We start from the raw sequence: 23,315 nt of genomic DNA on the forward strand, positions 1-23,315 counted from the left end.
TACTTTTGGCTTCCTGTACTGTTATGAGAGGCAATTCAGTATCAATGGACATGGAGGTCAGAGCACATACAGTGATCTGACAATAACCCAAAATAATAGAACGAGCTCTGAGACGTGGGAACTCTGCAGACCGCAATCCCTGATCCTCTCCAAACACAACTAGAGGCAGCCGTGGATTGCGCCTAACGCTACCTATGCAACTCGGCACAGCCTGAGAAACTAGCCTGAAGATAGAAAAAATAAGCCTACGTTGCCTCAGAGAAATACCCCAAAGGAAAAGGCAGCCCCCCACATATAATGACTGTGAGTAAGATGAAAAGACAAACGTAGGGATGAAATAGATTCAGCAAAGTGAGGCCCGATATTCTAGACAGAACGAGGATAGGAAAGATAACTTTGCGGTCTACACAAAACCCTAAAGAAAACCACGCAAAGGGGCAAAAAGACCCTCCGTACCGAACTAACGGCACGGAGGTACACCCTTTGCGTCCCAGAGCTTCCAGCAAAACAAATAGACAAGCTGGACAGAAAAAATAGCAACAAATAGCAAAGAAGCACTTAGCTATGCAGAGCAGCAGGCCACAGGAATGATCCAGAGAAACACAAGTCCAACACTGGAACATTGACAGGAAGCATGAATCAAAGCATTAGGTGGGGTTAAGTAGAGAAGCACTTAACGACCTCACCAGATCACCTGAGGGAGGAAACTCAGAAGCAGCAGTACCAGTTTCCTCCACAAACGGAAGCTCCCAGAGAGAATCAGCCGAAGTACCACTTGTGACCACAGGAGGGAGCTCTGCCACAGAATTCACAACAGTATCCCGGAGAACATCGTTTCTGACAGAGGTTCCCAGTTTGTTTCAAGGTTTTGGCGATCCTTTTGTGCTAGGATGGGCATTGATTTGTCTTTTTCCTCGGCTTTCCATCCTCAGACAAATGGCCAGACTGAACGAACTAATCAAACTTTGGAAACATATCTGAGATGCTTTATTTCTGCTGATCAGGATGATTGGGTGTCCTTTTTGCCGTTGGCTGAGTTCGCCCTTAATAATCGGGCCAGCTCGGCTACTTTGGTTTCGCCGTTTTTCTGCAATTCTGGTTTCCATCCTCGTTTCTCTTCAGGGCAGGTTGAGTCTTCAGACTGTCCTGGTGTAGATACTGTGGTGGATAGGTTGCAGCAGATTTGGACTCATGTGGTGGACAATTTGACATTGTCCCAGGAGAAGGCTCAACGTTTCGCTAACCGCCGGCGCTGTGTGGGTCCCCGACTTCGTGTTGGGGATTTGGTTTGGTTGTCGTCTCGTTATGTTCCTATGAAGGTTTCCTCTCCTAAGTTTAAGCCTCGTTTTATTGGTCCGTATAAGATTTCTGAGGTTATCAATCCTGTGTCATTTCGTTTGGCCCTTCCTGCTTCTTTTGCCTTCCATAATGTGTTCCATAGGTCGTTATTGCGGAGATACGTGGCGCCTGTGGTTCCATCCGTTGATCCTCCTGCCCCGGTGTTAGTTGAGGGGGAGTTGGAGTATGTGGTGGAGAAGATTTTGGATTCTCGTGTTTCGAGACGGAAACTCCAGTACCTGGTCAAGTGGAAGGGTTATGGTCAGGAAGATAATTCCTGGGTTTTTGCCTCTGATGTTCATGCTGCCGATCTGGTTTGTGCCTTTCATTTGGCTCATCCTGGTCGGCCTGGGGGCTCTGGTGAGGGTTCGGTGACCCCTCCTCAAGGGGGGGTACTGTTGTGAATTCTGTTGTCGGGCTCCCTCCTGTGGTCATGAATGGTACTTCGGCTGGTTCTGTCCATGGACTTCCTCTGGTGGGTGTTTCTGAGTTTCCTTTCACAGGTGACGAGGTTAATTCGTTAGCTGCTGCTCTATTTAACTCCACTTAGATCTTTGCTCCAGGCCACCTGTCAATGTTCCAGTATTGGTCTAGTTCACTCCTGGATCGTTCTTGTGACCTGTTTTCCCATCAGAAGCTAAGTTCCAGCTTGTATTTCTTTGGTTTGCTATTTTTCTGTCCAGCTTGCTATTTAATTTGTTGTCTTGCTTGCTGGAAGCTCTGGGACGCAGAGGGAGCGCCTCCGCACCGTGAGTCGGTGCGGAGGGTCTTTTTGCGCCCTCTGCGTGGTCTTTTTGTAGGTTTTTGTGCTGACCGCAAAGTAACCTTTCCTATCCTCGGTCTGTTCAGTAAGTCGGGCCTCACTTTGCTTAATCTATTTCATCTCTGTGTTTGTATTTTCATCTTACTCACAGTCATTATATGTGGGGGGCTGCCTTTTCCTTTGGGGAATTTCTCTGAGGCAAGGAAGGCTTTATTTTTCTATCTTCAGGGCTAGCTAGTTTCTTAGGCTGTGCCGAGTTGCATAGGGAGCGTTAGGCGCAATCCACGGCTATTTCTAGTGTGGTTGATAGGTTTAGGGATTGCGGTCAGCAGAGTTCCCACGTCCCAGAGCTCGTCCTTATTATCAGTAACTATCAGGTCATTCCGTGTGCTCTTAACCACCAGGTCCATTATTGTCCTGACCACCAGGTCATAACATCTCCCTCTTCAAGTGTGTCTACACCGAAGCCACGCCCTGGCAAACTAATTTTTGACAGATCCGGAAAAAACTGATGAAATGTTAGGACATCAGACACAATGCGGCGCTAATACAACTCTATCAGGAAAAACGGATCCGGCGGAAAAAAAAAAATCCGTTATTTTAAAAAATTCACCGGATTGTGCCTGATTCCAAAAAACTGATGTGTGAAAGTAGCCTAAAACAGCAAAATGGATTTCTACAAGAAACATAAGGATTTCCTTGGCATTAATAAGAACCTGTCACTCCGTTCTTTCGATATGAGTTAAAAATGTGGTTCAGTAGGGCCTGAGCTCTGCTTTTCATCAGTACCTTTTATATCCCCCAATTCCCCACCTTTGTTTAGAAAATACCTTAGTAATCTCTCCGTTTTCGTATGTCAATCACCCCATCCAATGGGCGGGGCCTAATCACCGTCTCTCCTCCCGCTCCTCGGCGTTTTTGACGTAACTAGATCTGTGAATAGCACAGATCCCGTTCAGTTTCTGCGCGTGCACATTGAATTTGCCTCTAGCGCCTGCGCAGTATGCTTTGACCAATTGTGGGCAATGCATGAAATCATTACTGCGCCCGCGCCCGCTTTTGACCCAATGCTGTGCCCCAGAACATACTGCGTGAGAGGCCACTTAAATGCGCAGGCGCAGAAAACAACAGTAACGCAGGACAGAAGATAAATTAATACGTAGAGGAAGGCAGGAGGTAGGGAGAAACGGCGATTAGGCCCCGCCCATCGGACCGTCCCAGGGTGATTGACACACGAAAACGGTGAGATTACGAAGTTATTTTCTCAGCAAAGGTGGGGAATCGGGAGCTATGAAAGGTACTGATGAAAAGCAGAGCTCAGGCACTATTGAACCATATTTTCATCATATCGAAAAAAACGGGGTGACAGGTTCCCTTTAATGCATGGCGTTAGTGTAAAACCTTGTGACTTTTGCACCCTTTGCCGGGTGAATTAGCAGCTGGGCCTGTTCTCCACACATTGGCCTCACAGGATGGAGCCCGCCTTGCTCCTGCTGCACAGCAGCACTGCCCTCTCATCATGGGCCCCACAGAGTGGCGAGTGGCTCGGTACCATCCATCACAGTACCCGTATGACACCATAGCTAGTAGGATGTGTTATCAATAAAGCTAGGCGAAGACAGGAAAAAAATTGCGCCTTTCCAGAAGCTACAGGAAGTGATGTCAGAGGATGGCCGTGGTGTGTGTGCAACTGATGAGGGAGAGCTAGAGCGCAGCAGGCTGCAGGTAGGGCTGCTGGGCGAGGACCGCAACCATAGCGGTGACACGATGACGCTCGGAGCGGGCAGTTCCCCGCCTGTGTGAGCTGCGCCTGCGGTGTACGCTCCTGTGTGAAGTGTGTAGCACCAGGACACACGGTGTCGGCGCCGACGTCAGAGGCCTCTGCTGGGACTGAGGGGTGGCTGTACGCCCTGTCCCTGCTGCACATGTGCCCTCTGCCAGCTGTGTAGTACATTGTTTCCTGCAGTGCAGGGTCCCTTCCCTCAACCTAAGGGCTCGTTCAGACCTGCGTGTTATGAGGCCGAGTGTCCGGCAGCACACTGACCTGTAGACTTAGACATGGCTGTCCGCTTGGACCGAGTGCGGTAAATGGACCTGGGATGAGACTGTTCATGTCTCCTGACATACAGTTAACCCCCGATCCCATACAGATCATCCCTATGGCATCCTGATTTTGCAGGTGCATTGCCATTATCCTATGAAACTATGTGATCATGTACATTTTAAACGTTGATGACAATATGGCTGAAAATCATCCTAGCTTTCTGGTGAACTATTTTCACTTGCTCACATGACCCCAGCCTAAATCTGTATCTCAATGCTATTTTATTATTATTATACATTTTTATAGCGCCATTTATTCCATGGCGCTTTACATATGAATCCTTCATGGATCAGGTCCTTTAGTGCACACATGAAGGCTACCATTGGCGCTGTCAGTGTAGCCTTTACTGCAAACATACCTTCCTGCCTCTAGTCTACATGTCTGCAACCAGCAAAAAACTGGAATTAATTCCCCTTCTTTAGCCTACATGTGCAGTGTTGAGTGGTTTTCTCTTCACTATACGATTTGAGTGACATACCACATGTCTACAACCTAATGCCGCCCTTAATATAAAAAGCTTTAAACCTGAAGACAGGTTGATTTTCTTCTGCCATTACTAATGTGTTCTAATATTGTGTGCAATTGTTTTTGTTATTCAAGGTGCAGGATGGAATTGACATCTTAAAGGGACTCTGTCGGCTCAGAATGACTTCAAACCGAGAACCAAGTCTTACCTCTCAGTGCACCATGGAGAGGCCAATCATTCATATACACCTTCTCACCTGCCTGTTTTCTCTCAATCTCCAACCCTTTTTCATTGATTGACAGCTCTGGCCTCAGAGAGCCATAGAAGGGTGGAGATAGATGGAAAACCAGCACCTGGGAAGGTGCTCTTGAATGTTTGGCCCGTCATAATGCAACAAGGGCCTGTACTTAGTTTGGACAGTCATTCTGTGCCGACAGTCTCTTTTCATTGTATGTTTTCTGTTAAAGAAAAAAATTCTCCAGCAGTGGTTGTCATAGGTCACACACAATATGGCACTTCTGAAACACGGAGGGCAGAGTAGATGCTAGGGGGGTGACATACCTGCATCCAGAAGCTACAGAGCACTACTCCCTTGTACAGCCAAGTAACATGCATTGGTTTCAGGGCAATTATCTGTGTACTTTGCATACATGGTTTAGGGGACAGATGTTAAATGAGAATGTGTCTATCATGTTATAGGGGATTTGTCATGGTAAGGTTCTCTTGAGACTAGGACATATCTCTGTATCTATTTAGGTATACCTATCCCTCAGCTAAGGTACCTTCACACATAACGATATTGTTAACGATATCGTTGCTATTTGTGACGTAGCAACGATATCGTTAATGAAATCGTTATGTGTGACAGCGACCAACGATCAGACCCCTGCTGGGAGATCATTGGTCGCTGAATAAAGTCCAGAACTTTATTTCGTCGCTGGACTCCCTGGAGACATCGCTGGATCGGCGTGTGTGACACCGATCCAGCGAGGTCTTCACTGGTAACCAGGGTAAACATCGGGTAACTAAGCGCAGGGCCGCGCTTAGTAACCCGATGTTTACCCTGGTTACCATGCTAAAAGTAAAAAAAAACAAACACTAGATACTTACCTACCGCTGTCTGTCCTCCAGCGCTGCGCTCTGCACTCCTCCTGTACTGTCTGTGAGCCGGAAAGCAGAGCGGTGACGTCACCGCTCTGCTTTCCGGCTCCCAGACAGTACAGGAGGAGAGCAGAGAAGCAGAGCGCAGCGCTGGAGGACAGACTGCTGTAGGTAAGTATGTAGTGTTTGTTTTTTTTTACTTTTAGCATGGTAACCAGGGTAAACATCGGGTTACTAAGCGCGGCCCTGCGCTTAGTTACCCGATGTTTACCCTGGTTACCGGCATCGTTGGTCGCTGGAGAGCGGTCTGTGTGACAGCTCTCCAGCGACCAAACAGCGACGCTGCAGCGATTCGGATCGTTGTCGGTATCGCTGCAGCGTCGCTAAAGGCCCCTTCACATTAAGCGACGCTGCAGCGATACCGACAACGATCCGGATCGCTGCAGCGTCGCTGTTTGGTCGCTGGAGAGCTGTCACACAGACCGCTCTCCAGCGACCAACGATGCCGGTAACCAGGGTAAACATCGGGTAACTAAGCGCAGGGACGCGCTTAGTAACCCGATGTTTACCCTGGTTACCATCCTAAAAGTAAAAAAAAACAAACACTACATACTTACCTTCCGCTGTCTGTCCCCGGTGCTCTGCTTCTCTGCTCTCCTCCTGTACTGTCTGTGAGCACAGCGGCCGGAAAGCAGAGCGGTGACATCACCGCTCTGCTTTCCGGCTGACCGACGCTCACAGACAGTACAGGAGGAGTGCAGAGCACAGCGCTGGAGGACAGACAGCGGTAGGTAAGTATGTAGTGTTTGTTTTTTTTTACTTTTAGGATGGTAACCAGGGTAAACATCGGGTTACTAAGCGCGGCCCTGCTCTTAGTTACCCGATGTTTACCCTGGTTACCAGTGAAGACATCGCTGGATCAGTGTCACACACGCCGATCCAGCGATGTCTCCAGGGAGTCCAGCGACCAAATAAAGTTCTGGACTTTATTCAGCGACCAACGATCTCCCAGCAGGGGCCTGATCGTTGGTCGCTGTCACACATAACGATTTCATTAACGATATCGTTGCTACGTCACAAAAAGCAACGATATCGTTAACAATATCGTTATGTGTGAAGGGGCCTCTAGACTCTATCACAAAGTGAAAGGCTGATCCCATTAAGCTGAGTGGGAGACACTAATTCTTATCTCACTTTTGAAGATCCTGTTTAAGGTACAGTTCAGTGGATACACAGGCATATGTAGGCATCTAGAAGCAATAATAACATCAGTCTTTGTCCTATTGCACGCCCATAGTTATATGTTCTAGTTATATTTTCAAAAATTAAAGTGACAATATGGTTTTTTGGCCTTTTTTTTTTAATTTTTTTTGTTTTATGTATCTCGGTAACCTGAACCTGTAGTAATTATTTATTAGTATGTATTTCTTGGAATTGTTGTAATATGCATTTCTCTATTTTATTTGTATTGCAGGAAGAGAGAGCTTGGCACCATGCAGTCCTTCCGGGAGCAGAGTAACTACCATGGAAATCCGCCTACTTACCCACCAGAAACTCATGGACCCTCAAGGCTGGAAGAATTCAGCCCCCGACAACAGACTCAAATTTTCCAAGGCAGCTATGGAGGACGTCGTAGTGGGGCAGCGACGCCTAATGCTTCAGCTCCAGGAGAAAACTCTACTCTGCAAAATTACCAAGGTTACCGCAAAGAATCAGGTGATTTCTATTACCTAGGCAGCAAAGAAGCAGACACCACAGGGGGTCAGACACAACAGCGTCGGCTACCTGGACCAGTTCAAAGTTATGGTCCACCCCAAGGGAATAGCAGTACCAGCAGCACTGGCTTCAGCGCTCACTATGGGAGAGAGAGTCACCATAGCCAATTTGCAGGACAGCATTCGTCTCCAGCTGGTCTTTCTCAGTACTCACAGGATTTTCCTGGGTCCTTCTCTCCAGGTGGTGGACAGTATTCATCACATGTTTCTAGTCAGCAGCTTAGGCATCAACTTTATCAGTCTCATCAACCTATTTCTCAACCTGGTAATTCACCTGCATCCACGGGAGCTTCACATCTGCAGCAGATTCAACGTTCTGCCAATCTCAGTTCTCCTTCTGGATATCCCCTTCGAATAGGGCAGTTTGGTCAACATTATCAGACTTCACCAGGGTCATCATCTAGTTCCTTTCCTCCACAGAGGTTTGGACAATCCGGAACAAACTATGAAGACTACAGCCCTGGAGGTACTAGCACTCCATACGAGAGTCATTTGTCTGGATCCTCTTATGGGAGTCAACCAGGATATAGTAGCTATTCTAGCCAGCACTTAAAAAACTTTGAGGCAACTAAAATGCCTCAAGGAGGAGCTCAGGCTCAGCAGCAGAACCCTTCTCATTTATTGCAGTACTCAAACTCCTCTAAATTACTATCTCAAAACCAAGCTGGCCAGTATAATCAATCTGAAGTTCCTGTACGTTCACCTATGCAGTTCCAGCAGAATTTTAGCCCAATCTCAAATCCTTCTCCAGCTGCTTCTGTAGTACAGTCTCCAAGTTGCAGTTCTACGCCATCACCTTTGATGACCAGTGGTGAAAACATTCAGGGTGGTCAAGGAAATGTCCCTCTTCAATCCAGAAATCGTATATTGTCAATGATGCCGCAATTAAGTCCTAACACGCAAACTCCAAGTTTTAAAGGTTATGGTGTAGAAGGTCAACGCGACAAGTGTTTAACAGATCCAGGTTTGAGTAGTCTTAATGCACTCAGCAGCCAGGTTGCCAACCTGCCTAATACAGTTCAACATATGTTGCTTTCTGATGCTTTAGCACCTCACAAAAAAGGTGGTAAACGGACTTCCAGGAAAACGGACAGCTGTGCCAATTCTGAAACCTCATCTCAAGCTGAAGAGCAATTGAAATCGCCAATGGCAGAGTCTTTAGATGGCAGCTGCTCCAGTAGTTCAGGAGATCCAGGTGAAAGGGTAAGACAGCTAAGCGGCCAGAGCACCAGCTCAGAAGCCGGTTATAAGGGACCTCCTTCAGAAAAACAACCGTCACCTGTTCACACTTGGCAGAATGAATCTTTGGGAAAGACTGCTGTTCAGGATATTGATGCAATTTCCGAGCCAGCAGAAAACTTTCAGGAAATTTCCAAGCCAAGTGAAAAGTCAGTTGGAGTTATTGTTTCAACAGAAACTATGGCAAATAGATCAGAGAAGGGAATTGATGAGGCCACAACACTGATAACTAATGATGATAATCTAACACCACAGCCAGAATTGCCTGAAATAGCAAAAGAGGAAGATCCCAAGAATTGTCCAAATGGCCAAAATGGAGAACCTAATCCTGGTGATTCTGTATCAAGTACAGTAGCTAATGTATCTCTATTAGAAACTGACAAATCTCCTGATGAAGCTGGATTTGAATTCAAGGAAGCATCATCTAATTCTCGAAATGCTGCCATTTTACCCCAACAGCCAAAAAATTCAGATACAGGGACGTTTGTTGGGCAAAGTGAAAGGAAAATGGGAAGAAATGAGAAGTATCCAAGCCTTTTGCAGGAAGTCCTTCAAGGACACCATCAACAAGAAAGAAGATATGTAAGAAATGCACAAGAACAACCAACAGTTACTGAAAGTCCTGATGTTCCCTTAAGGCCTAATGTTCTCATGAACCAGACCAATGACCAAGCTAATCGCATCATGCTTGGGAAGACTTTAGCCCCACATTTAGAATCTTCACAATGGGGACAGTGGGATAGAAAACACACATCAGAAATAAGACAAATCAATTTGGCAGATTATTCTAGTACCAGAAAGATTGAGGGAGAACCTCCAGTATCCTGTCATGAACACAGCAGTGGTCCTTCAGAAAGAAGATCTGTTATCTGTGATATCTCCCCACTTAGACATCTTGTGCGTGATTCATCTAGCTCTCATCATGTTGCCTCTAGTCAAGAAAGACCTCAGGAAGGCAGAGCTGGACAGTCTGTTATTTTGGCCAGTGGAATGTTGTCTTTGGAAAAGTCAAATAGCCTAAGTGGAGTTGCTAAAGGAGATGAAACAGAGTCTTCAAAGATTCTCAGAAAGCGATCAGGAGACCAATGTCTGCCATACAGCTCAAAAGAATCCCCCAGAGGAAATGCAAGTCCACGATCCATGACATTTGATTCCAACCAAGAATATAGTTCTCATGGTCGTTCATCTAATCCTAAAAGGGGACCCGGGAGAGTAGGAACTCGAGGAAGATCGCCTGCTCAATCTCAAGATCTTAGTGATAAATTAAAATTGTCCCCTGCAAGAAGTCGTGGTTCATCAGAGATTCATCACATGACTTCAATAGGTCTTTCAGAGCGAGCTAGTCGTGAGGCTTTGTACTCTGCTTTCTTCCAGAATGCTGATAACTCTGCCCTTGGTTACCATACTAACTCACGATCAAGTTCTTACGGGGAGCCTCATCCATCATTTACATCATCTTTGCATTACAAAAGACAGATGTACCAGCAAGAGGAATACAAAGAATGGTTGGGAAGCTCTGCTCAAGCAATACTGTCAGCTTCGCAGCATCGTCAGGATGTACAGAGAAAAAGTCCCAGACAGGAGTCCTTTCATGTTCGAAGTCCTGTTAGGAGTGAAAATGAAGGGATTGCATATGGCCAGGCTGGTTCCTTTCATGAACCTGGTAACTTAGATTTTAGTCGCCAGATGCATATATGTGAAAGTGCAACTTCTACTTTAACAGCTGGAGACTTCAAACAAAATATTCAAAAAACTCCTCCAGGAGATTCTGCTGGTTGGCACCTAGGGCGACAGTCTAATGCAAAGAAAGCTGGTTCTCCATCTAGTGCCAATCAAAAGCCATTCAGTCCTGTTCGGGATTCTGAAACACATGGTCATAGATCCAGTGAACCAACTGAACTTTCTAAATCTGGGTGTAGTACTCATCGACCTTTAGGACCTGAAGAGGTATCTCACCATAACCCTTTAATTATGAGAAGAAAAGTACGTTCATTCATCTCACCTATTCCAAGCAAAAGGCAGTTGTCTGAAGAGAAAGCACGTCCTATTATTGGCCCTTTAAAAGATGGTTCTGACAGAACACTTGGATCACACATTCGATCACCAAGAGGAAATGACAATGAATATTTTTGTGTGACAGAAGAGCAAACCAAGTCTGGTCTTGAGCAAAGGAGCCCCACAGCAGTGACTCTTTCAAGTCCAACCAAGACAAAAATTCTCCCTCCACGCAAAGGAAGGGGTCTTAAGTTGGAAGCCATAGTGCAGAAAATTACATCACCTAATGTTCGGCGTACTGCAGCCCAGAGTATCTCGGAGAGTGTAGTTGAGCCTGTAACACTTGATGATATTCTGTCTCTCAAGGGTAGGAGTTCTGAGGCTAGTAGTTCCATGGAAGAGACAGCTGAAAGAATAGTGGTTACTGTGTCAGACATTTCTAACAGCGAGGATATAAAAATTCAAAGTCTCTCACCAAAGTCTTTTGAAGCTTGGCCTGTTAATGATGACAAACAGATTAAAAAGGAAATTGAAACACAACTTCTAGAAGACAAGGGCCTCCCGCAAGCTGGGCCTGTAATACAGCAGGCACCCAACCATTACTTGGAAATGATGGGAAACTCTCCAGAACAGAAATGCTCGTTGCCACAGATTCAACCTCCTGAGATGACTGATAAGGAGAAGGTAGTAAAATCACCTTTTCCTGTTATCCCCAAGCAAGCTATTATTCCCCCAAAAGGATACTTTCCATCTGGTAAAAAGAAAGGTCGGCCCATTGGTAGTGTCAACAAGCAGAAAAAGCTGCAGCAGCAGCAGCTTCAGCAACAGAATGCTCAGCAGCAAGTGCAAGACCTTCAGCAATATCAGTCTCCTATTGCAGCAAGCATGGCACCTCTTTCTCCTCCACAAAAAACACAGCTAATACCAGATCAGGTCTTAGAGTCTGAGCCTAAACCAAAAAGGAGGCGAAGGGAAAGAAGGAAGCAACCTGGAACCACTAGGAGGAGGAGGGGAAAGCAAGCAGCTCCTATTATGGCTCCCATTGAACCAGAGATCAAATTAAAGTATGCCAGTCAAACACTTGACAAAGCAGAGACCAAAACCAAATCCTTTTTCCCTTATATTCATGTAGAAAACAAGGAAGAGTTAGGCTTGTCTTGTATCATTATCAATGCTGAAGAGGAAGAGCAGAGATGGAGAAAAGTATCTTCTGTCCAAAAAGATCAAAGGTCCTCATCCTCACAACCTTCTGAGAGTAAAGCTCTTCCAGTCTCAAGCTTTATGGTACAGGGACCAGCTGTCACAGAATCTGCATCAGTTGGTCACCTTGTCTGCTGTTTCTGTGGAAAATGGGCAAACTACAAAAATCTTGGTGATCTTTTTGGTCCTTTTTATACACAGGAATATGCATCTACTCTGTCCAAAAACCCACCACCCAAAAAATCATCCGAAACCCCCCAAAAAGTGAAGGTTCGACACAAAGATACACTGGATGGTTCTAAGAGTGACTCTGATGAAGAGGAGGAGGAGCCACAACAAGCCAGAGAACATCGCAGTTTGTCTGCACATCCCCGTTACAAACGTCGAAATCGTTCTGGAGACTGTGCTTCAAGGCATGCTGTACCTTCTCGTAGAAAAACCACTGATTCTTGTGACCTTGGCTCGTTAGACTCAAGTGGGTTAGTCACTACAGATGGAATCCCTGAGCAAGGATTTCAGATCCCCCAGCTACCTCTTGACAGCAATGAATTCTGGATGCATGAGGCATGTGTCCTGTGGGCCAATGGTGTCTATTTTGTTTGTGGACGATTGTATGGATTGCAAGAGGCTTTTGACATTGCCAGAGAAATGGTAAGTGAGTTAAATGTCATTTTCTCTTGTGTACCATAGTGTTTTGGTTTATTATTTTTTCTCTGTACTTTTATTATGAGAAAACTTAGGTACTACTCAAGGGATGAGCAGAGAGAGATGATTGAACTGAGGAGATCTGACAGATTTGTAGGGTGGTTGCGGTAGAGCGGGGTCACAGAAGGCCGGGTCGCTGCTGTGGGAGACAGACGTCTGTGGCAGGAGTAGGGTGATGTTGCTGGCTCCGGGGTGGGAGAAGGGGGTATCCCAGCGCTCTGAGGCTGCGGGCCATGGGTTGTCAGAAAATGTCGGCAATGAGCGGAGTCCTCGCGCTTCCCATTGATTTCCCAGCTGTGGGCTTCGGGAAAATGACCACCGGTGGTGGCTCATGCGCAGATTGAGATCTCTGCTCCATTGAATGTCTGCTATGGTTTTAATGAAACACCTGTTTTATCAGGAGGTGCTTAAAGGGACACTGTCACCTGGATTTGGAGGGAACAATCTTCAGCCATGGAGGCGGGGTTTGGGGGTTTTTGATTCACCCTTTCCTTACCCGCTGGCTGCATGCTGGCTGCAATATTGGATTGAAGTTCATTCTCTGTCCTCCGTAGTACATGCCTGCACAAGGTGCAATCTTGCCTTGCGCGGGCGTGTACTACGGAGGACAGAGAATGAACTTCAATCCAATATTGCAGCCAGCATGCAGCCAGCGGGTAAGGAAAGGGTGAATCAAAAACCCCGCCTCCATGGCTGAAGATTGTTCCCTCCAAATCCAGGTGACCGTGTCCCTTTAAGAATGACTAGTATACCTACAGCACTGTAGCCTCTACTTTCTCTGATATATGGTATACAGTGGTATAATATCCACTAATGAACTTATAACATAAATTATCATTCTCTAAGTCTGTCTAAACCTTTCAAGACAGTTAAGGGGAATTTGTCACCAGGTTTTTGTCACCTAATCTGAGAGCAGCATGATGTGCAGACAGAGAACTTGATCCCAGAGATGTAGCACGTATTGGGCTGCTTAGGGTACCGTCACACAGTGAAATTTTGATCGCTACGACGGCACGATTCGTGACGTTCGAGCGATATATCTGTGACGTTCGAGCGATATCGCAATGTCTGACACGCTCCTGCGATCAGGGACCCCGCTGAGAATCGTACGTCGTAGCAGATCGTTTGAAACTTTCTTTCGTCGTCTAGTGTCCCGCTGTGGCGGCATGATTGCATGGTGTAACATATATCGTATACGATGTGCGCATAGTAACCAACGGCTTCTACATCGCACATACGTCATGAAATTATCGCTCCAGCGTCGTAGATTGCAAAGTGTGACAGCAGTCTACGACGCTGGAGCGATATTGTTACGACGCTGGAGCGTCACGGATCGTACCGTCTTAGCGATGAAAATTGCACTGTGTGACGGTACCCTTAGTGTAGTTTTGATAAAATCACTGTTTTATTAGGAGATTATTATTAGAGGACTAGTAAACTTACTGCCAAGTAGTCAAATATATTAACCCCTTCCCGACCTTTGACGCAGCGTATGCATCATGAAAACCTGTGCCAATCCGACCTGTGACGCAGCATATGCGTCATGGTCGGATCGCGCTCCTGCAGGCCGGGTGAAAGGGTTAACTGTAATTTCACCCGACCTGCAGGGAAAAGGGGAGTGGTACTTGAGCCCAGGGGAGGGAGGCTTCGCCCCCCCGGCTACGATCGCTCGGATTGGCTGTTGAAAGTAACGTTTCACTTTCAATCAGAGCGATAGTAATATTTCACCAATGAAAATTGGTGAAATATTACAATCCAGCCATGGCCGATGCTGCTATAGCATTAGCCATGGCTGGAGATCGCGATCTGCCCCCTCCATCCTCCGTTCTGTCATTGCTGTCCTCCGCTCCCCTCTGTCCTTTTGTCCACTCCCCCTGCTGTCCGATTTACCCCCCTCATACTTACCGACCTCCGGTGTCCGTCCGTCTGCTCTATGGGCGCCGCCATCTTCCAAAATGACGGGCGCATGCGCAGTGCACCCGCCGAATCGGCCGGCAGATTCGTTACAGGTACATTTTGATCGCTGTGATAGCTTCTATCACAGCGATCAAAATAAAAAAAAATAATAAATAACCCCCCCTTTATCACCCCCATAGGTACGGACAATAATAAAATAAATAACACTAGGGTTAGGGCTAGGGTTAGCGTTAGGGTTAGAACTAGGCTATGTGCACACGGTGCGGATTTGGCTGTGGATCCGCAGCGGATTGGCCGTTGCGGATTCGTAGCAGTTTTCCATCAGGTTTACAGTACCATGTAAACCTATGGAAAACCAAATCAGCTGTGCCCGTGGTGCGGAAAATACCGTGCGGAAACACTGTGCTGTATTTTCCGCGTGCGGATTCCGCAGCATTTTACACCTGTTCCTAAATAGGAATCCGCAGGTGAAATCTGCACAAAAAACACTGGAAATCCATGGTAAATCCGCAGGTAAAACGCAGTGCCTTTTACCTGCGGATTTTTCAAAAATGGTGCGGAAAAATCTCACACGAATCCGCAACATGGGCACATAGCCTTAGGGTTAGGGTTGAAATTAGGGCTAGGGTTGGAAATAGGGTTAAGAGTAGGCTGTGGTTGGGGTTATGGCTAGGGTTAGTGGTGTGTTGGGGTTAGGGTTGGGATTAGGGTTAGGATTAGGGTTAGGGGTGTGTTGGGGTTAGGGTTGTGGTTAGGGGTGTGTTGGGGTTAGGGTTGTGATTAGGGTTATGGCTAGAGTTGGGTTTTATGGTTATGGGTGTGTTGGGGTTAGTGTTGGAGTTAGAATTGAGGGGTTTCCACAGTTCACGCACATCAGGGGTCTCCAAACGCAACATGGCGCCACCATTGATTCCAGCCAATCTTGTATTCAAAAAGTCAAATGGTGCTCCCTCCCTTCTGAGCCCCGACATGCGCCCAAACAGTGATTTACCTGCACATATGGGGTACCAGCATAGTCAGGACAAACTGGGCAACAATTATTGGGGTCAAATTTCTCCTGTTACACTTGTGAAAATAAAAAATTGCTTGCTAAAACATAATTTTTGAGGAAAGAAAAATGATTTTTTATTTTCACGACTCTGCGTTGTAAACTTCTGTGAAGCACTTGGGGGTTCAAAGTGCTCACAGCATATCTAGATAAGTTCCTTGGGGGGTCTAGTTTCCCAAATGGGGTCACTTGTGGGGGGTTTCTACTGTTTAGGCACATCAGGAGCTCTGCAAACGCAATATAGCGCCCGCAGACCATTCCATCAAATTTTTAATTTCAAGAGTCACTACTTCCCTTCCGAGTCCCGACGTGTGCCCAAACTGGCTCCCCCCCCCCTACCACCCCCACCCCCTGCCCCCCACCCCCCACATATGGGGCATCAGCGTACTCAGGACAAACTGGACAGCAACTTTTGGGGTCCAATTTCTGCTGTTACTCTTGTGAAAATAAAAAATTGCGGGCTAAAAAATATTTTTTGATGAAAGAAAAATGATTTTTTTTATTTTCACGGCTCTGCGTTATAAACTTCTGTGAAGCACTTGGGGGTTTAAAGTGGTCACCGCACATCTAGATTAGTTACATGGGAGGTCTAGTTTCCAAAATGGGGTCACATGTGGGGAGCTCCAATGTTTAGGCACACAGGGGCTCTCCAAACGCGACATGGTGTCCGCTAAAAGATTGGAGCCAATTTTTCATTGAAAAAGTCAAATGGCGCTCCTTCCCTTCCGAGCCCTACCGTGCGCCCAAACAGTGGTATCGGCGTACTCAGGACAAATTGTACAATAAGGTTTGGGGTCCAGTTTCTCTTTTTACCCTTGGGAAAATAAAAAAATTGTTGTTAAAACATCATTTTTGTGACTAAAAAGTTAAATGTTCATTTTTTTCTTCCTTGTTGCTTCTGCTGCTGTGAAGCACCTGAAGGGTTAATAAACTTCTTGAATGTGGTTTTGAGTACCTTGAGGGGTGCAGTTTTTAGATTGGTGTCACTTTTGGGTATTTGCAGCCATACAGACCCCTCAAACTGACGTCAAATGTGAGGTGGTCCCTAAAAAAATGGTTTTGTAAATTTCGTTGTAAAAATGAGAAATCACTGGTCAAATTTTAACCCTTATAACTTCCTAGCAAAAAAAATGTTGTTTCCAAAATTGTGCTGATGTAAAGTATACATGTGGGAAATGTTGTTTATTAACTATTTTGTGTCACATAACTCTCTGGTTTAACCGAATAAAAATTCAAAATTTGAAAATTGCGAAATTTTCAAAATTTTAGCCAGATTTCCATTTTTTTCACAAATAAACGCAAAACTTTTTTACCTAAATTTACCACTAACATGAAGCCCAATATGTCACGAAAAAACAGTCTCAGAACCGTTAGGATACGTTGAAGCATTTCCGAGTTATTACCTCATAAAGGGACAGTGGTCAGAATTGCAAAAAAACGGCCAGGTCATTAAGGTCAAAATAGGCTCGGTCATGAAGGGGTTAATGAGCTCTGTATAACCCTGCCCCCACCACCAACTGGTAGGTTTTTGTGTACACTATACATTGGCAGAAAGCCACCAGTCGGTGGTCTGGACGGGGTTATACAGGACTCGGCTTTTCAGAGAACTGTTGTAAGTGATTTTCATCAAAATGTCAGCAAGAAGTCCGGTAAATGACACATCGCTGTAATCTGTCATCATCCTGCTCTCAGTTGATAACATAATATTCAGTTTATTCATAAATTAATAGTTTTCATGAAAGATTAATAGAGATGTTTTTTTATTTTATTTTCCGCAGTTTCAGGCTGCCGTCACACTAGCAGTATGTGTCAGTATTTTACATCAGTATTTGTAAGCCAAAACCAGGAGTGGAACAAATAGAGGAAAAGTATAATAGAAACATATGCACCCCTTCTGCATTTATCACCCACTCCTGGTTTTGGCTTACAAATATTGATATAAAATACTGACCAAATACTGCTAGTGTGACGGCAGCTACAGAATTTGAAGCTTCCATGCGATCAATCCTTTTGCTATATGTTTCAAGTTTTATGATTAATGTTATCAAACTATTTTTGCATGATATTTAATTGCCTGTCCATATTTAACTGATTTATTAGTCTGTCCAAATTTAACTGAATTGATTTCTAAAGAATTTAAGTAGATTCTTCATATAATCCTGGGTAATTGCTATGCCCAGGTCTTCTCAAATGAAGGTGCATGCGCAGAATGCCTCTTTTTTGGTATTGTTAGGGTACCGTCACACAGTGGCATTTTGATCGCTACGACGGCACGATCCGTGACGCTCCAGCATCGTAACAATATCGCTCCAGCGTCGTAGACTGCTGTCACACTTTGCAATGTACGACGCTGGAGCGATAATTTCATGACGTATTTGCGATGTAGAAGCTGTTGGTTACTATGCGCACATCGTATACAATATCGTGCACACCTTTGTTGCACCATGCGATCATGCCGCCACAGCGGGACACTAGACGACGAAAGAAAGTTTCAAATGATCTGCTACGACGTACAATTCTCAGCGGGGTCCCTGATCGCAGGAGCGTATCAGACACTGCGAGATCGTAAGTATATTGCTGGAGCGTCACGAATCGTGCCGTCGTAGCGATCAAAATGCCACTGTGTGACGGTACCCTAAGACTCTCGAGTTCCACAATCTTTTCTTGGACTTTGTTTGGGCTGCTGGAATAAGTTGAATGCGATGAAGCCGCCTCCTCCTGATCTGAAGCATGTGGCATTGCTGTCTTCTTAAATGTATCCTTATCTTTGCTGGAGGCAAGTAGTTTGGTTTTACAACAAAACAATATTGTGTCTGCTAGAGTTCCATTGTTGAGATCATCTAGTGAATGGGATCTGAATAATCTAGGGTTTTTGTTAGAATCCAGGGACTTAAGTGTGTTGCTTGAGGAATATGGGATATTGAATTTAGGATCTTTAATAAATGTTGTTTTTACACTGTCCTCTAATACTTTATCCTTCAAGTGCTATTCACTCAGTCCCCGCACTGTGATGGGTGACTTTCCATGTGTCTCCACCATAACTGTAAGCCCCACATCACAACACTTCTCAGATCCCTCAGCACCTTCACTGATCTTGTGTTTTGTGCCAGGTTGTACTGGGTTGAGAGAGCAGATCTTGCCCACCCCCCCAGTTCCTTGTTTCCCCATCGGGTATCTCTCTGAGGCTGGGAGTGGGGAGGATAAGTCAGGCTATCACACTGGGCAGCTGTGTAGCTCTTCCAGAATTAGGGGTCATATGAGCAGGGTAGTTATAAACCCCTGAGCAGGTGACTTTATGGGGACATTACAGTCGTGCAAAGTCTTATGTGACTTACCCTTCACATGAGGGGAACGACCGGCAGACAAAAGCTTCTTTAAAGAATTCTTGGTCATCCCGGGACTCATGGCTCAGATATTATGAATCAGGCAGTCCAGTTATCAAAAAATATAGTAATTTGATCCACTTTTCTTAGGTTTTTTTTGTTGTTTTTTCATAATCTCCTGCAGTAGCTCAGTGAATGTATGTCCTACATGTACTGAGTCCAGGCCATGCCTTTTAGCATTAAGGTCAAATTTTGACCTTAATAACCATTCCAATTTTTTTTTAATCTGACCAGTGTTACTTTGTGGTAATAACTCTGGAACGCTTGAACGGATCCCACTGATTCTGAGATTATTTTGTACTTCATAATACTTGTAACTTTTGTTCGATATGACTTGCTTTTATTTGAAAATATCTGAAATTTGGTGAAAATTTAAAACATTTAACAAATTTTAAACTTTTAATTCTTATGCCCTTATATCAGAATGTTATATCACACAAAATTGAAAGATAACTGTTAAAGGAAGGGGCTTTCGTCCACAAATTACTAAACTTTTAGTATCAAAAGGGGGAACTCTCCTTACACCTCTATTGAGGTCCGATATTAACTATTATTGCGAAACTTGACAATCAATTAATATCCACTTGATATACCTCAGCGTTATCTTTTCCTTATACTATCTACTAACTGAGACAAAGCCGTTTAACAATAAAGGATATTTATTACACACACGCAAGTCTGCAGTCTATAACATACATATATAATACCCAAGCTGGCGAATATATATATCCTGGGTTCTATTCCCACCCAGGACAACAAAGAGTTTGTATGTTCTCCCCGTGTTTGTGTGGGTTTCCTCCGGGTACTCCGGTTTCCTCCCACATTCCAAAGACATAAGAGTATGTATGTAGTTTATTTACGAAGATTTTAGAATAATACCTTGATAAATAAACGCAAGTAGGATCCGTGGGGCAGCACGGTGGCGCAGTGGTTAGCACAGCAGCCTTGCAGCGCTGGAGTCCTGGGTTCAAGCCCCACTAAGGACAACATCTGCAAAGAGTTTGTATGTTCTCTCCGTATTTGTGTGGGTTTCCTCCCACATTCCAAAGACATACTGACAGGGAATTTAGATTGTGAGCCCCAATGGGGACAGCAATGATAATGTGTGTAAAGCGCTGCGGAATATGTTAGCGCTATATAAAAATAAAGATTATTTATTATTAACACAGGACTCGGCCGGCAACGTAGTATCTAGCACAGCCACGTAGTATATAACAGCCCATGTAGAATATAGCACAGCCATGTAGTACATTGCACAGCCACGTAGTATATAGCACAGCCACGTAATGCAATTTTCTTATAGTATTTTCTTATAGTATGATCCTAGTCAATTGTCTCTATTTCCTATACAGACATCCCTACCAGTTTTCCACAATTCAAAAGAGTAACATACAACTCTTGCAGGTACTTAGCACCCTTGGAAAACTAAACGTAAAACTAAGGTACACTGACTTTAGTTGTATCCTGCATCAGGTCTTAAGGTACCATTACATTTAGCGACGCTGCAGCGATATAGACAACGATGCCGATCGCTGCAGCCTCGCTGTTAGGTCGCTGGAGAGCTGTCACACAGACAGCTCTCCAGCGACCAACGATGCCGAAGTGCCCGGGTAACCAGGGTAAAGATTTTTCTGCACTTGTTTTGCGAAATCCGAAGATAAAAAGCACGGCGTTTTACCTTCGGATTAACCGCGGATTTAATGCGTTTTTTGTTTGGATTGCACCTGTGGTTTTACACCTGCAGATTCCTATTGTGGAGCAGGTGTAAACTGCTGCGGAATCCGCACAAAGAATTGACATGCTGCGGAATAAACAACGCTGTGTTTCAGTATGTTTACTTCCGCAGCATGTGCACTGTGGATTTTGTTTTCCATAGGTTTACATGGTACTGTAAACTCACGGAAAACTGCTGCGAATCCACAGCGGCCAAACCACAACGTGTGCACATACCCTTAAACTGTCCCACTAGACAACTCCTTTAGTGAACACCATAAAAAAAACAAAAAAATGCTTTATCACACTACCAAACAAAAAGTGGAATAAAATGCTAGCAAAAACACAAATATAAACAAATACAGTAATGCTGAAAACGTCATCTTGTCTCGCAAAAAAACAAGCCAACATACAGCTCCATTAGCGGAAAAATAAGTTATCGCTGTCAGAATAAAGCGGTGCAAAATAATTATTTTTTCTATAAAATAATTTTTACTGTGTGAAAGAGCCAAAACATAAAAAAATATATAAATGTGGTATCACTTATTGTACGGACCTGAAAAATAAGACTGCTTTATTAATTTTAGCACACGCGGGACATAAAAAAAAAAAAAATAATAATCCTAAATTGTTGGTTTTGTTCAATCTGCCTCTCAAAACTTGGAATAGAAAGGGACCAAAAAATGACGTGTCTGAAAACGGTACCAATAAAAATGTCAACTCATCCTGCTTAACAAAGCCCTCACATGACTCTGTGGGTCGAAACATGGAAAAAATGATAGCTCTCAAAATATGGCGATGAAACAATTTAAATGTTAAAAATATAATGTGTTCTTTTTTCACTGCTCAATGATATAAAATTCTATGAGGCACATGTGTCAATATGATCACTACCCACCTAGATGAATTCATTGGGGAGTATAGTTTGTAAAAATGAGTTCACATATAGGGGTTTCTGTTATTCTGGTACCTCAGTGGCTCTGCCAATGTGACATGGCAAATCATTCCAGCAAAATATGAACTCCAATATGGCGCCTCTTCCCTTCTGAGCTTTGCATTGTACCTCAAAAGTAGTATACCCCTACATATGGGGTATCAGCATACTCACGAGAAATTGCACAACAAAATGTATGGTGCAATTTCTCCTATTATCCTTATGAAAATGCAAAATATGGTGCTAAACATTTTTTGTGGGGAAAATGTTATTATTTTTATTTTAACGGCTGAAACGTTATAAACTTCTGTGAAGCACCTGAGGGTTCATTGTGCTCACTACACATTACAGACCAAAAGTTTGGGCACACCTCATTTAACCCCTTCATGACCCAGCCTATTTTGACCTTAAAGACCTTGCCGTTTTTTGCAATTCTGACCACTGTCCCTTTATGAGGTAATAACTCAGGAACGCTTCAATGGATCCTAGCACCTACTTAGCACCCTTGGAAAACTAAACGTAAAACTAAGGTACACTGACTTTAGTTGTATCCTGCATCAGGTCTTAAGGTACCATTACATTTAGCGACGCTGCAGCGATATAGACAACGATGCCGATCGCTGCAGCCTCGCTGTTTGGTCGCTGGAGAGCTGTCACACAGACAGCTCTCCAGCGACCAACGATGCCGAAGTGCCCGGGTAACCAGGGTAAACATCGGGTTACTAAGTGCAGGGCAGCGCTTAGTAACCTGATGTTTACCCTGGTTTCCATTGTAAATGTAAAAAAACACTACATACTTACATTCCGGTGTCTGTCACGTCCCTCGCCTTCAGCTTCCCGCACTGACTGTGAGCGCCGGCCGTAAAGCAGAGCGGTGATGTCACCGCTGTGCTCTGCTTTACAGCCGGCAGGCGCTCACAGTCAGTGCCGGAAGCTGAAGGCGAGGGACGTGACAGACACCGGAATGTAAGTATGTAGTGTTTTTTTACATTTACAATGGAAACCAGGGTAAATATCGGGTTACTAAGCGCAGCCCTGCGCTTAGTAACCTGATATTTACCCTGGTTACCAGTGAACACATCGCTGGATCGGCGTCACACACGCCGATTCAGCGATGTCAGCGGGTGATCCAGCGACGAAATAAAGTTCTGGACTTTGAGCTCCGACCAGCGATGTCACAGCAGGATCCTGATCGCTGCTGCGTGTCAAACACAACGATGTCGCTATCCAGGACGCTGCAACGTCACGGATCGCTATCGTTATCGTTCAAAAGTTGCTGAGTGTGATGGTACCTTTAAACAAAACCATGTTATCTGTCCAAACTTCAAGGTGAGCACACAGTATAAAACGACACTCCCTCGTGTATGTCCGTTATCTGTCCATGCTTCTCAGCCTGTCTTAAGCTTTAGTCACACTAAACGACTTACCAACGATCACGACCAACGATACGACCTGGCCGTGATTGTTGGTAAGTTGTTGTGTGGTCGCTGGGGAGCTGTCACACAGACATCTCTCTCCAGTGACCAACGATCAGGGGAACGACTGAAATTGTCTTCAACGATGCCGAAGTCCCCCTGCAGCACCCGGGTAACCAGGGTAAACATCGGGTTACTAAGTGCAGGGCTGCACTTAGT

General features: G+C 44.9%; 1 protein-coding gene across 4 annotated transcripts in view; it reads left to right on the top strand.

Moving 5' to 3' along the window:
• Window positions 1-23,315, top strand: part of LOC138647833 (transcription factor 20-like) — a 434,556-nt gene that overhangs the window by 230,595 nt on the left and 180,646 nt on the right. For 3 of the 4 annotated variants that reach the window (XM_069737113.1, XM_069737112.1, XM_069737114.1), the window contains one exon: window positions 7,247-12,632. In XM_069737113.1, the coding sequence (XP_069593214.1) occupies window positions 7,266-12,632 (5,367 nt within the window). In that variant the 5' untranslated portion in view covers window positions 7,247-7,265. Of the gene's footprint in view, window positions 1-3,737; window positions 3,827-7,246; window positions 12,633-23,315 lie in introns of those variants that run through there. The other variant, XM_069737115.1, reaches the window with a different exon arrangement.

This window comes from Ranitomeya imitator, chromosome 8 (assembly GCF_032444005.1).
Source record: "Ranitomeya imitator isolate aRanImi1 chromosome 8, aRanImi1.pri, whole genome shotgun sequence".
NCBI classification, from domain to species: domain Eukaryota; kingdom Metazoa; phylum Chordata; class Amphibia; order Anura; family Dendrobatidae; genus Ranitomeya; species Ranitomeya imitator.